Raw genomic sequence first — 13,759 nt, 5'->3', positions numbered from 1 at the left:
AATGTTTCCCTGAGTTCTATGAGCCCATCAGAACAAAGTATTGAATGTGAGGAGGGGATTGTGGAAACATCTAATTTGTAGCTAAGTCAGACGAAAGTGTGGGGAACCACTAGTTGAGATTTGTGTCTAAGTGGGGTAACAGTCTTGTGGAACTGAGTCTGCAATAACTAATCAGTGGGGTCTGTATTAACTCCAAGGAGTGTCACAATTGAATTGTAGGACACACAGTTGGTATCCACAGAGTTGGAGAATTAATTGGTGTGGAAGAAAAACCCACACATTTGATCAAAAGTACTAGTGTGAGTATAGAGGAAAAAAAAAACTGTTTTCCTTTTTAGAAACAGAAAAAGTTTTTTGAAAAATCACACAATGAACTACTTGTTATGTTTAGATGTGGTACATACTGAATAATGCCACTAACAACTTGCATATTTTACAATTTTTAAAAAATTAAAATGAAAATGTTACTTATTTTTTTTTTGAGACATGGTCTTGCTCTGGAGTGTAGTTGCCCAGGCTGGAGTGTAGTGGCATAGTCTTGGTTCAATGCAACCTCCGCCTCCCAGGCTCAAGCAATTCTCCTGCTTCAGGGGCCTGAGTAGCTGGGACTACAGGCATATGCCACCAGGCCTGGCTAATTTTTGTATTTTTCGTAGTGTACAGACAGGATTTTGCCATGTTGCCTAGGCTGGTCTTCAACTCCCGAGCTCAGGTTATCTGCCTGCTTCAGCCCCCCAAAGTGCTGGAATAACAGGCATAAGCCACTATACCCAGCACATTTTACAAATCTGAAACACAACTATGAGACTAAACCATCAAAACAAATACACATTATAAATTTATGTATTATTTTATTCCTTTGATCACCTTTCTTGTGGGAGAAAAGTAAAATATTAAAGTGAAAGGGAAAATGAAAAAAAAAGTTTCTGATCAAACATACATTTTTTGACTAATTTGTTGAGTCAGTAGAGAATTCAGGGAAATGCTACCAGTCACTTTTAAGTTATTGGAAATAATTATAACATATATCTATCAATGTGAACATATTTATTTCATTTATGAATTATACTCACTGATCTGAATTTGCAGCAAGCTTGTTATGTTCATGAATCGTTTCCTGGACACAGTCTTCAAGCATTCGCACATGACTATCACTACGGCATAAAAAAGATGTAGCAAATTTAAAGGAATGAACAGCAAAAGTTCAAAACACTCTTCTGCTATATTATCGTGTTATAGACATTAAAGTTACTTCAATAAGGACTATCTTTAGTGTGCTCAGTCATACCACTAAACAACTAGCTGAAAATCCATTGAGGAAAAATGTTAAATTTATCTACATGATGGCAATCTAAACAGTTTTCAATGAGATAAGTCTTTATTTTAGAATGGAACACAGCCTCAATATTAAAAGGCAAAACAAAAAAAAAAAAGAAAAAAATCAGAAAGGCCACTTGTAATATGCTTAAATGTAAACATGTGAACATGCTGTCGCTAGTTTTTTGAAAAACTACAATAGGATTTAAAAATTCCCGCAGTGAAAGAATTGCTATAATCAACACCTCACCTTTTTGCATTAGTAATGCAGATTATTCGTCCTCTATTTCCAACACGTTCTGCATTCTCCATGAGTAGAGTACGAGCCTCATGTTGGTATTCGGTAATTTTGCAGAGAGTTTCCACTGCTGCAACAAGACCATGCAGAATACTGCAGCACTCTGGATCTGCCCGAGGATTAGGAGGCCCAACAGCAGCTAATGCCGCCATTAGCTAAGTAAAAGGGAAAACAATTATGTTGACAAGAGTATGTGCAATTCAGATAAAAATATCACAAGAAAGAAAACTACACACCAATGTATCTTACATATATGGACACGAACATTCTTAAAAAAATAGTGCCAAATCCAGTAACACACAAAGAAGAATTATACACCATGAACAAGTGGGATTTATTCTAGGAATGCAAAGTTTATTTAATATACAAATATCAATTATTACAATACATCACACATCAATAAAATAAAACTCACACGATCATCTCAATAAACACAGAAACAGCACTTGACAAGATCCAAGACCTTTTCATAATTAAAAAAATTAGGAACAGAAGGGAACTTCCTCAAGAAGACAAAGGACACCTATGAAAAACCCACTGCTAACATCATACTTAACAGTGAAAGATTGGATGAATTCTCTCTACACATCGGTAACAAAGAAGTTTATTCTCATCACTTCTATTCAACACTGTACTGGAAGCTCTAGCCAGGGCGATAGGAAAGAAAAAGAAATAAAAGAAATCCATGCCAAGCTCAGTGGCTCATGCGTGTAATCCCAGTACTTGGGGAAGCCAAGGCAGGAAAACTGCTTGAGGCCAAGAGTTCAAGACCAGGTTAGGCAACAAAGCAAGACACCATTTCTACAAAAAGAAAAGAAAAAAAAAACAAAACAAAAAAATCAGCTAGGTGTGGTGGTGTACACCCATAGTCCTAGCTACTTAGAAAGCTGAGGCAGAAGGATCGCTTGAGTCCAGGAGTTCAGCCTCTGAACTCTGGCCTAGTTGATGATGAGAGACAAGAAAGAGAGAAAGAGAGAAAGACAGAAAGACAGAAAGGAAGGAAGGAGAGAGAGAGAAAGAACGGGAAGAAAGAAAGGAAGAAAGAGAGAAAGGAAGGAAGAAAGGAAAAAGGGAAGGAAGGAAGGAGAGGGAAGAGGAAGGAAGGGAGAGAGAGAGGATGAACAGAATCCAGATTGAAAAGAAAGAAGTAAACCTATTTCTATGTTGCAGAGAACATGATGCTGAATTTACAAAATCCCAAGATATCCACTAAAAAACTATTATAACTAATATACAATTTCGGCAAACCTGTAGTATACAAGATTAATACACAAAAATCAAATGTATTTCTATATACTTATAACAATCTGAAGACTAAACTTTTTTAAAATCCCACTTAAAACAGCATCAAAAATAAAATACTTAGAAATAAATTTAACAAGAAGTATAAAACTTATACTCTGAAAACAACAAAACATTGTTGGAAAGAAATTAAAAATCTAAAAAATGAAAAACCATACCATGCTCATGGATTGGAAGAGTTAATATTGTTAAGATGGTCATATTATCCAAACTGACCTACAGTGTCAACATAATCCCCAACTTCTTTGTAGTAATTGATAAGGTGATTCTAAAATTCATACAGAATTGCAAGGGACCCAGACTGGCCAAAACAATCTTCAAAAAGAACAAGGTAAGAAGAGTCACACCTCCTATTTTAAAACTTAATACAAAACAATGGTAATCAAGATAGTGTGGTACTGGCACAGGACAGATACAGAGACATAGAAAGGTTTAATATAGGGAAAAGGTGTGACATGGATAACTAAAGCTAAACATTAAATATAGACAAGATTATACATAATTTATACAAAATGTAAATTCTTTTACATATTCTTGAACACCAGTGATTTGCTATATAGTTGCTTTCACAAGTGGAGTCTTCCCCTCCATTCAAAATTTAAAAGCAATGAATGGGATATCATGTATTTTCACCTTGCGAAAGCAGAAAAAAGTAGTAATTCCTTTATGACCAGCATACCTATCCATCAAAAGCACACTTTTACTGCACTACAGAGGTACAGTAGGTACAAATCTACGTAGATTTGTACTTATTTTTATTTATATACTGCTAGAAAGCCTTCACACTTCTTTCACAGTACCTCTTGAAAAAGGTAAAACATTTCTTTCACAGTATTTAAAAAAGACAGTACAGTGGAAATGTATGGAATTCTTAAAATTGTTTTTTCAGGTAATAGTATATTAAGAACATTCTGTATGATATTAGTGCAAAGCCAAGCCAATCAAAGCCTACTGAGTGAATTCCCTCAAAAGAATGAAAAATTAGCTATGTTTACATATATTATACTAATCACAAACATTTTAAGACCAAATAGTATGATAAAACACATTTTCTTTAAAAGTGTTCTATTTAAAACTAACCTCAGAGAAAAATAGAACTACATTAAATTAAAAAAAAGAAAAAGAGGCCAGGCGTGGTGGCTCATACCTGTAATCCCAGGACTTTGTGAGGCCGAGGCGGGCAGATCACTTGAGGTCAGGAGATCGAGACCATCCTGGCTAACACGATGAAACCTCATCTCTACTAAAAACACAAAAAATTAGCCAGGCGTGGTGGCACACACCTGTAGTCCCAGCTACTCGGGAGAGTGAGGCAGGAGAATCGCTTGAACTAGGAAGGCGGATGTTGCAGTAAGCCGAGATTGCACCACTGCACTCCAGCCTGGGCAACCGAGCAAGACTCCGTCTCAAAAAAAAAAAAAAAAAAGGAAAAGAAAAAGAAAACAAAAAATAGTAATAAAAAAAAAAAACACCTCAGATGGGATTGTTACCACTGTATAGCACCCATTCACAAAAAAATTTTGACATTAAATAATTCAAATAATGTATTCAATTATTTCACTAAAGCCTTATTTCTCATGTTGTTCATATTCATCGTGAAGGACCTCATAGACTGAAGTCTTCTATCCAACTAAACAACAGCAAAGAACATAAGCTACTAGTAACTCAGTATCTTTAGACAATGTTAAAACATAAACCTAACTGGTTGAGCATGAGTTGGTTTCTGCTTCCTCCACTAAAATCGAAGTAAAAGATTTTACTTTTTAAAAAACATAAACCAGGGCTGGTCGTGGTGGCTCACACCTGTAATCCTAGCACTTTGGGAGGCCGAGGCGGGTGGATCACCTGAGGTCAGGAGTTCAAGACCAGCATGGCCAACATGGTGAAACCTCATCTCTACTAAAAATACAAAAATTAGCCAGGCGTGGTGGCAGGTGCCTGTAATTCCAGCTACTCAGGAGGCTGAGGCAGGAGAATTGTTCGAACCCAGGAGGCAGAGGTTGCAGTGAGCCGAGATCGCGCCACTGCACTCTAGCCTGGGCAACAAGAGCGAAACTCAGTCTCAAAACAAACAAACAAAACCAACACAGAAACCAGAAAAGAAAGCATAAACCCACAAGCATGAAGTGAGTGGAAGAGACAAGAACAAACAAGATAGACATCAACAAGAATGTATAAAAATGGATGAAGAAGTGGTGATGAACTTAATAGGACTGAACACGCAGAAATCTAAGTGCCCGTGGAAGGTAAAAGGCAAAATAATATACCCTGCAGAATCCAGGAGAAGTTCAAGAACTGGAGGCACCAATTACCAAACACAGCGGGGTAAGGCAAGATACTAAAAATGTCAATAGTTTGAATTCAGTTCAAAGAACAACTTGACTCCCAGATCTTACTTACACCCTACCTGTGTAAGTGACTACCTCTCCCCTGCCCGGCAAGATACAGAATCACACTCCTTGGAAGAACTGAAACTGAAAGCTATCAAACATGGATACCAAAAGCACATGAGAGAGTAAAGGTAAGATACTAAATCACTACAGAGCAAAAGAACTTACTGTGATGAAGGAAATGTTCTCTATCTGTGCTGTCCAATACAGTAGCTTACTGTGAGGCTTACTGTGCATCAGAATATGGCTAATGCTACAGGGGCAATGGTATAACTTACCCTCTCCCCTGTCCCCCAGAGAGCTGACAACCAAGCTGTCATACAGATAAAAGAGTAGAAGAACAGTCCCAGAGAGACCATCTATCAACTCCAATATTTGGAGGTTCTCTAGTGCAAACAATCGGCTTAAACTACAATGAAGTATAGTCAGCAATATCTACTCCACAATGTGTAGATTTTCTAATCTGCCATTTAGTGCCTTGCTTTTAAATAAGACTGCCTACCTAAGTATCAACAGGCATTTAAGAAAAGCCTCAACATGAAAAGAACTTGGAACAAAAGAAAACCTCAAATAAACTAATGTTAATACCTGCAGGTAAAATTACACCCATAAAACAAGAAAAGGATATGCCAAAAATAGACATAATTAGAGTATAAGTTAAAGTTCTTGGAAATTAAAAGTACAACCAAATAAAGAGTTCTATACAAGGGTTAAAAGCTCTAAAAAAGCAGAATGACTGACAATGAGATGATCAGTGAGAAAAAGAGTAAGGAATTTAATGCAGGAGGTCTAACATTCCAAGCATGGATATTTCAGAAAGACACAGAACACAGAGACAAGAACATTATCAAAGAACAATGCAGGGAAATTTCCCTGTACTGGAAAATATGAAGCCTAGCACTATGGATGAGAACAGATCAACACCAAGGCACATCACTGAGATTCTAACAGCTTTCAGAGGGAAATTATAAAGAAAAATGTGTTAGGTTTCTCAGCATTGGAGGCTATAAAACATATAATTTTGTGGAGTATATAATGCCCTCAAAATTTTGAGGAAAAAGTTATTTCCAACACGGATTTTCTACACCCAAAGTATCAGCAAAGGGCAAGGTAAACTATAGGCATCCCAGAGGTTATGTTCTACCAAAACAAAAGATTACAGAAAGAAAATGAGAGGAAAAAAAATGGGATCTGAAAAATAGGGAGAGAAGGATGACAGCAGTGCAGTGGGCCTAGAAAGCAGCCAGTTCAAACTGGAGCAGAAGACTGTGCTCCAAGAAGTTCCTCAGGGGACAAAACCAAACAGCTGAATTATCTAACACATTTATGATCACAATATTGAGTGGTTTTGTAGAAGCATGAGGAAAAGCAGCAATGGATATTATGAAAAGAAAACACATGAAGGGGACAAAAAGGAGATACTAAATAATTCTAGGAATAAACAAAAAGCTATATAAGGAAGTAACCATATATATTACTTGGCTTAACAGTAAATAATACTTTATGTAGATGTTATAATGCAAACATGAAACTTTGAAATCGGACATATTGAGAACACAAGGGAAGGGGGCAGGCATTGGACACATGAAGGTCAGGAGTTCAAGACCAGCCTGGCCAACATGGCTAAACCCTATTTCTACTAAAAAATACAAAAATTAGCTGGGCGTGGTGGCACATGCCTGTAGTCTCAGCTACTCGGGAGGCTTAGGTAGGAGAATCTATTGAACCTGTGAGACAGAGGTTGCAGTGAGCTGAGATGGCGCGACGCACCCCAGTCTGGGTGACAGCAAGACTCTGTCTCAAAATAAATAAAAAATAAATAAATAAATAAGTAGATAAATAAACAGAAAACTCAATAAACAGGAATAAAAACATGTTATTTAGAAATCTGGAAGTAAATATGACAACCGCTAAAACATGGAAGTTTGCTTGGGGGTGCTGGGTGTAGGGAATGACTAGAACGGAGATAGCTGTTTTCTCATATAACTTGGCATTTTAACACTATATGCAAATCCTAGAGTGATTTAAAAAATTGGTCTTTTTTTTTTAAAAGTATTACTACATTTAGATAATTTTTACAAATGGCCACATCTCAAAATCTAACCATACCTCCTGTAAATTTTGGTCTTCTTGAGTCCAAGAATTTAAAACATGTGCTCCAGAGTCACTCACAATAAAATTCACCTAATAGATTCCAAAGAAACAATTAGTATTCAACTCCAATTTCACTCAATTACCAACATATTTTCAAGGAACATGCAATTTCTAACACTGTTTCACTGATTCATTCATTCACGCATTTTATAGTCACAGAATGTGTAGTACATGCCAGGTGTTATTGCTGGCACTGAGTATATGGGAATAGAGTGATGAATAAAAAAGTTCTGTTACTCACAATGTGGGGAAAGTCAGGGGAGGGGAGTCTACCAGGACAAAGGGCATTGCAGGAAGATTACCAACAAATAAATGAACAACATAATTTCAGAGAGTGATAAACGCTATGAAAAATAAGTTAATTAGCTACTTTAGATTGGGTGATCAGAGAAGGACTCTCCATAGCAGTGGCAACTGAAGGCAATTGAAAACCAGCCACTGTAAATCAGGGATAACCTGGGTACAGCAAACAACAAACGCAAAGGCATCTGAGCACATACCCTGGAAAGGGCGAAAGTCAGAGTAGGCAGTGGGAAAGGAGACAAACTCAGAGAAATAGGCAGGAGCTGTATCATATAGGGCACTGAAAGCCAAAATAATGTATATGGACTTTACGCTAGGTTTTAAAGTAAAATGCAAATTTGAGAATTTAAAATTACCTGCGATCGGGTAAGATAATGACAAGGAATATTTTAGAAAACTTATCAAATGATGATTCTGACCCATGTCCCTTTTGGGGTGGAGGGTTAGATTTCTTTCTTTACTCTGGACAACATGATCTTTTTCCTTATATATCGATGAAATACTAGTTTTCCTTCCTCCCCCAAGAAGTCTGATAATTGGTCTTTTCTTCCAAGGCTTATCTGACAGGGACATATTTTACAAGCCACTTCACTTAGATTTATCTCTTTTAAAGCTTACATGAAGGAAGTAAGTGCTACATTTACACGGGAGGAAACTGAGGCTTGGAGAGATTAAGAAATATGATCAAAGTCACACGGCTGGTAGCTAACCATGCCAAGGTCTGAACCAAAGCCTGTGCTCTACATCAGTTATATTCTCTCTCATTATATATTTTTATCGTACACAGAATGCACACAAATTTTAAGAAGGGCTTATATTTTAATTTGGAATATATCTGAATGTATAATATCAGACTATGTTCACCTTTACTCTACTGCCCTACCTTCCTCAGTCTAAGAATTGGCTAGGTCCCAACCTAGGCTGCTTCAAGTAAGACAGAAAGCAAGTCTTCCACTTGTGGCTAACCAAATGACTTCCCCAAAATAAGACATTTAAGATACTGAAATCTAAGACTAAACTTTTAATACCTGTAATTTCTATCAATCATCCATTTCTCTTCTTATTGATAAACCATTTCCACTCAGCGTTCTTAAAAGTATTTCTTTCTAACATGGCCAAACAATACAGCAGTTTAGTATATATTTGCTAAACTTGCAAGCAGCCAGCCAGCTTAGGTTCAAATTCTGGCTCTGTCTCTAAGTAACTATGTGACTCAGGACAAGTTTCTTCTCTTTACCTCAGTTTCCGGATCTACAACAGGGAAGCAACAAACAAGACTGACACTCAGCTGCTCCATGCCAGCACAGTTTGACAACAGCTCTCAATGTCAGTCTGTGTTCTATACTGGTCGTTACATACTTTGACTATTGCTTCAATAACTACAGTTCCTACCTAATATGACTGTTATGAGAATTAAAGAAATTAATAAATATGAAGCACTTTGAAATATGTCTGGCACATGTAAGTGCTCAATAATTGTTAGCTGTTATTATTACTGGCCCCAATTAAACATCCATTATATATTAATCCCAAAGGGCAGCGTTATGTACCACATTTTAAGTAATAAACATAGTCATAATCTAGAGCAAATTCATATAAAAAATTCATTTATGCAGTTAAGTACATCCCCAAAATCATGATTTTTGTTTGTACTTCACACTCACCAGCTTTTTGAAAGGAAATATATCATACATTATTCTACAATATTCCATGGAAGATTCTACTGAGCAAGTCCACAATGATTTAGATATGGGGGCCAAAGGAATGATTCCTTGGGTTCTATTCTTCACCAGCATATCAAACTCGACATGCTGCCTGCATGACTCTGCCATATAAGGGCAGTGATCCACAACAAACACTGTTTTATGAGATTCAGAAAAAATCTTCATTTTGTTTTAACCTGTAAGGGAAAAAACATATTAGCCAAATATTCATACATAACATTTAATGTCTTAAATTTTTTCTTATTTTCTCAAGAAGATTCTTTCCCTCAAGAAGACTTGGTAGGGAACATGAGTAATATGTTCAAAGAAATCTGTCCAACAAAGGACAGTTTAATGAGGTCATGACCAGAAAGCAACGGTATCAATACACCATATGAGGCTGTTACTCTACCAGACACAGACAAAATTAGTAGTGCATACATTTTTGGTTTTGCTTTTAAAATGAACTTAAAATTGTCAGAGGGAAACATTTCGACATTTAATTGTATTTGTTACAATGTAATTGTTACATATACGAAACATAGTAAGTGACAAATACTCTTGAAATACACCTTTATGATCCTTGCTAATTGACGTTCGTCACATATAAACCCCAAGCCAGTATTTTTGGACTTCCCTCCTAGAAAAACGTTTGAAGATTTTTGAAAAAGGGGGACTGGGGGGTAGGGGTGCGGAATTAACAGGAAAGTGGAGCGACAGCAAAAGAAAAGGCCAAAACAAAGATAAACATCTCCTAAGATAACCGCACATCAGGTCTTCGCCTTAGGATGAGGACCCCAACTTCACACTCTCCCCTTAGCTTTTGAAACATCACAGTAATTTACAAGGTAGAGCAGAAAAACTTAGTTGTTACCATCACACTGGTGTGTAGGAAGAAATTTAAAACTTTTAAAACTTTTACTTATTAAAACAGAGCATATGGTACTCCCCTGCTTCGCTAACAAAATCTTATACTGAATAGACAATCCACATTCGAAAAGCACATGGCAAGCAGAGCCAAAGTGTTAATCAAAACGAACTGATTTCTTACGATCCAGCTATTTTCACCTCCTGCTTTCAAGACGCATCTCCCCTTCACGCAAAACTCTCTTTGAGAAACCTTCTAGACCCACTTTGCTGCAGGGTGGGGGGTGGAAATACAAGGTGAGTGGATAAGGAAGATCTCAGGATCGAGGTTCGCTTACTTTCGTGCCTGGTCCTGCAGTGAAAACGAAGAGGCTATGGACCACAGCCTCTCTGGAAAAGGCTGCTGGCTGGGTGGGGAGAGTCAGCGCACAGTCGGGAGTGTCTGGTGCCACAGACAGGGGACTATGCTTTCCCCGATCATCTCCTAGCACACCGGTCCTTCCCAGGCTTCCTAAGAGCAAGAGCGCGCGTGCGCGTGCACACTCACACACTCGGGCTCGCGCGTGCGCACAGCGCTCTCCGACAGCCCCGCCAAGTCTCCCTTCCCCCTCGGAGGGCCCGGCTTCCCAGTCGCCGAACAGGAAGAGGGCGGGGCCAAGGAGAAAAAAAAAAGCCTCCACCCCTCGAGATTTTCCATCCATTAATTTTCCCAGTCACCCATTGGGAAGCAGGATCTGGGCGACCTGAAAGCCTCCCCAACAGCGAAGTACCAACCACGGCTCCCTAAGCGTAGGGCCCACCCACCCGGTGTCCCCTTCTCGGTCTCTCTACCCTGGCCGGGTTCCCCTGGAAAAACTCGCGAGACTTTGCGAGAGGCCGCGCGAAGGCCTGGTGGGGAGGAACAGGGAGGGACATAGAAGGACCCCGCCCCGCCTTCTCGCGCAAAGCGGAGAGTGGTCGGTTGTGCCCCATCGTAACGTGAGGAAGGAAATCTCGCGAGGCTGGAGTCCTCCGGGAGAGCCGGTTGGAGGCGGTCGGCGGAGGTGTCTACCCAGCCGGTGATGGAGCTGGACGCCACTGTCTTCCCGGCCACCCCTCCGCTGCCTCCGTGCGACTCTGCGTCTGCTTGCTGAGGCGGCGGATTAGGGGCGGGGAGTCTCTTCCTTTGAGTGTCTAGATCCCGGTTAGTAGAGGCTTTGAGTCCCCATCGCCACAGCTGACGGCTGCGAGGGACTAAGAGCAGAGTAAGTGGACTAAATCCAGGGACGGGAGCAGGGGTGGGCGAGTCGGAGGCGTCCTTCGCTGGGGCAGTCTTTCGCCCGGGCCGGTGCCTTGCGCCTCTTGAACCACCGGCGCCTAGCCGTGGCCGCTTCCCGCCGCACGTTCCTCGCTCCTGGGAACCGGACTTCCTCTCTGCACCCCTCCAGCTCCGTGCTCCTTATAATGGAGATGGGGTGCGAAAAGTTTAATGAAAAGCCTTGGCCCTAACGCTATGGACACACCTTCCGTATCTACTTTCATCCTGTCTTGGCCACCTGCGGGCTCACCACCGGACGGGGGACCCTTTCAGTCACCTGTTTGCAGCGTCTAATGGAGATAACTTGTTTCTTGAAACTGCTCTCCAAGGGGTATTACTCTTTTCTGGTTTTCTTCTTGCCTTTCTTCTGTATCCCATCTCTGATAACGGTTCCAATATCTGTCCTGCTATCCGAACTCGAAAACCAGGAATCATTCTTGGTTCATTTCCACTCACACTGCATTGTATTATTATTATTTTTTCGCCAGAATTAGTGCGGTTGCCCTCCCGCCCCCCGCCCTCCACTGGTTTCTCTGCTGTAATGCTTCCATAGAGTTATTCTAAAATACATGTTTATCTCTGTCCTTTCCTTAAACTTTTTAGTAACCGTATTGCTGACAGAATCAAATCCTAATTGTTAAGCACATCATCATTCAGGATCTTTTACAGTCTGCCCCAATCCATTTTACCTTTTAGTCTTGCTTTAATATCCGACCATACCAGACTATACTGGCTATTTCCCCAAACATGCCATGCACTTTGACAGCTCTGTACTTTTCTACGTGCGGTACCATCTGTCTAGTATATTTACTGTTCCTCTATTTTACCGCCTATCAAAACCCAATTCATAAATCATTGTCTTCTCATACTCCCCCAGGTGACATTGATACCGCTGTGCTCCCTACGCATTTGAAACATTTCTTCTGCAGTATTTATTAGGTTGTATTATTTGTTTCTGTGTCTCTCCTGCCAATTTGAACCTGGGTCTGTCTGGAATCAGGTCTTACTCATCTCTGAGAAAAAGTCTAATACTTGACACGTAGCAAGCATTATTTATATATACATATGTATGTTTATTGGAATTGAATAGTTCTAAAGAATTCACCATAAGAGTTCTTCATCCTTTAAAATCATAGAATTTTGGAGCCAGAAGGAACTCTGTACATTGGCTTAAAGGCTCCTGACCTGTTTTGAATGTGAGAAACTCTGCACTTCTAATACACACGCAATTGTACTTTTAGTAATTGTTGATTGAAATTACGTATAATGACAGAAAACTACTATGCTTTTAAATGATTTTTTATTTTATTTTTGTAGTATCTTTATATTTGAGAAACGGAGCAGAAATTTCCATTCACTACAGACAGTGCTTGGAGTATGTGCATTCAGGCAACTCTTCCACTGACTCCTTCGCCTGTAGGTTAGAAATAGCTGGTTTATATTAGGTTCCTTCTTGAATTGTCTTAACTGTTTAAACATATGTATATGAAACTTATATTCAGCCATAATTCTAAGGGAATGTGTAATTTTTTAAAAAATCCTCTAGTGTCATTACTTCCAAAATCTTTCTTCCAATTTTAAAAATTAATTTTCTTCAGAAAGTGTTTTTATACAGTTCCAAACATATATTCATTCCACTATTTTCAAGGACAGTGAAAATTTTATTTGCTTTCAGATTCAGTGATATGTCTGTGTAAATGCTTATTTTTATATGTAATTTATATGCATTCTTTCTTGCATTCTTAAGATTATAAGTTTATATGAAAACTATGACTATACCTTTTAGTTTTTTTATTTTCATATGGGTCAGTTCATATAATATTAGAGACGTATACCTGAACATGAAAAAATTTAAACTAGATTGGTGACGTTTAAAGACACATCTGTGGTGTATCAGTAGCCACAGTATTTCTGTGTAGATGTAGTGGTAGGAGTAGTGGATTGGCGGATAAGGGAAACAAAGTTTCCAATCAGTAAACATTCATTGATCTTATAATTAATGTGACGCCTAATTAAAATGGTTGCTAGGCTTTTATTAATTATCTAGAAAATACTTGAATTTTTTTTAGTCTTTAAAATTTCTCTTACATTTCATATATATTCTCATTTATTTTCTGAGGTTGGTTTG

At 38.8% G+C, this 13,759-nt stretch overlaps 2 protein-coding genes across 8 annotated transcripts in view; one reads left to right on the top strand and one right to left on the bottom strand.

Annotated features, from left to right (window-relative positions):
• The window catches only part of INTS13 (integrator complex subunit 13), a 33,129-nt gene extending 21,932 nt beyond the window's left edge, over nt 1-11,197 (bottom strand). For 3 of the 5 annotated variants that reach the window (XM_033222607.1, XM_033222608.1, XM_033222606.1), the window contains exons 1-5: nt 10,673-10,866; nt 9,429-9,664; nt 7,417-7,491; nt 1,568-1,770; nt 1,074-1,154 (exon numbers count right to left, since the gene is read on the bottom strand). In XM_033222607.1, coding sequence (XP_033078498.1) covers nt 1,074-1,154; nt 1,568-1,770; nt 7,417-7,491; nt 9,429-9,653 — 584 coding nt within the window. In that variant the 5' untranslated portion in view covers nt 9,654-9,664; nt 10,673-10,866. Of the gene's footprint in view, nt 1-1,073; nt 1,155-1,567; nt 1,771-7,416; nt 7,492-9,428; nt 9,665-10,672 lie in introns of all 5 variants that reach the window. The other 2 variants (XM_033222604.1, XM_033222605.1) reach the window with 2 other exon arrangements.
• A 49-nt stretch (nt 11,198-11,246) lies between these two features.
• FGFR1OP2 (FGFR1 oncogene partner 2) overlaps nt 11,247-13,759 on the top strand; it is a 29,162-nt gene continuing 26,649 nt past the window's right edge. For 2 of the 3 annotated variants that reach the window (XM_033222611.1, XM_033222609.1), the window contains exon 1: nt 11,247-11,578. The gene's annotated coding sequence lies outside the window, so the exon portion shown is untranslated. The remainder of the gene's footprint in view (nt 11,579-13,759) is intronic. The other variant, XM_033222610.1, reaches the window with a different exon arrangement.

Source organism: Trachypithecus francoisi, unplaced genomic scaffold (genome assembly GCF_009764315.1).
Source record: "Trachypithecus francoisi isolate TF-2019V2 unplaced genomic scaffold, Tfra_2.0 Lachesis_group11, whole genome shotgun sequence".
Classification (NCBI taxonomy): Eukaryota; Metazoa; Chordata; class Mammalia; order Primates; family Cercopithecidae; genus Trachypithecus; species Trachypithecus francoisi.
The sequence above is the reverse complement of the archived record's forward strand: the minus strand, read 5'-3'. Positions and strand labels throughout refer to the sequence as shown.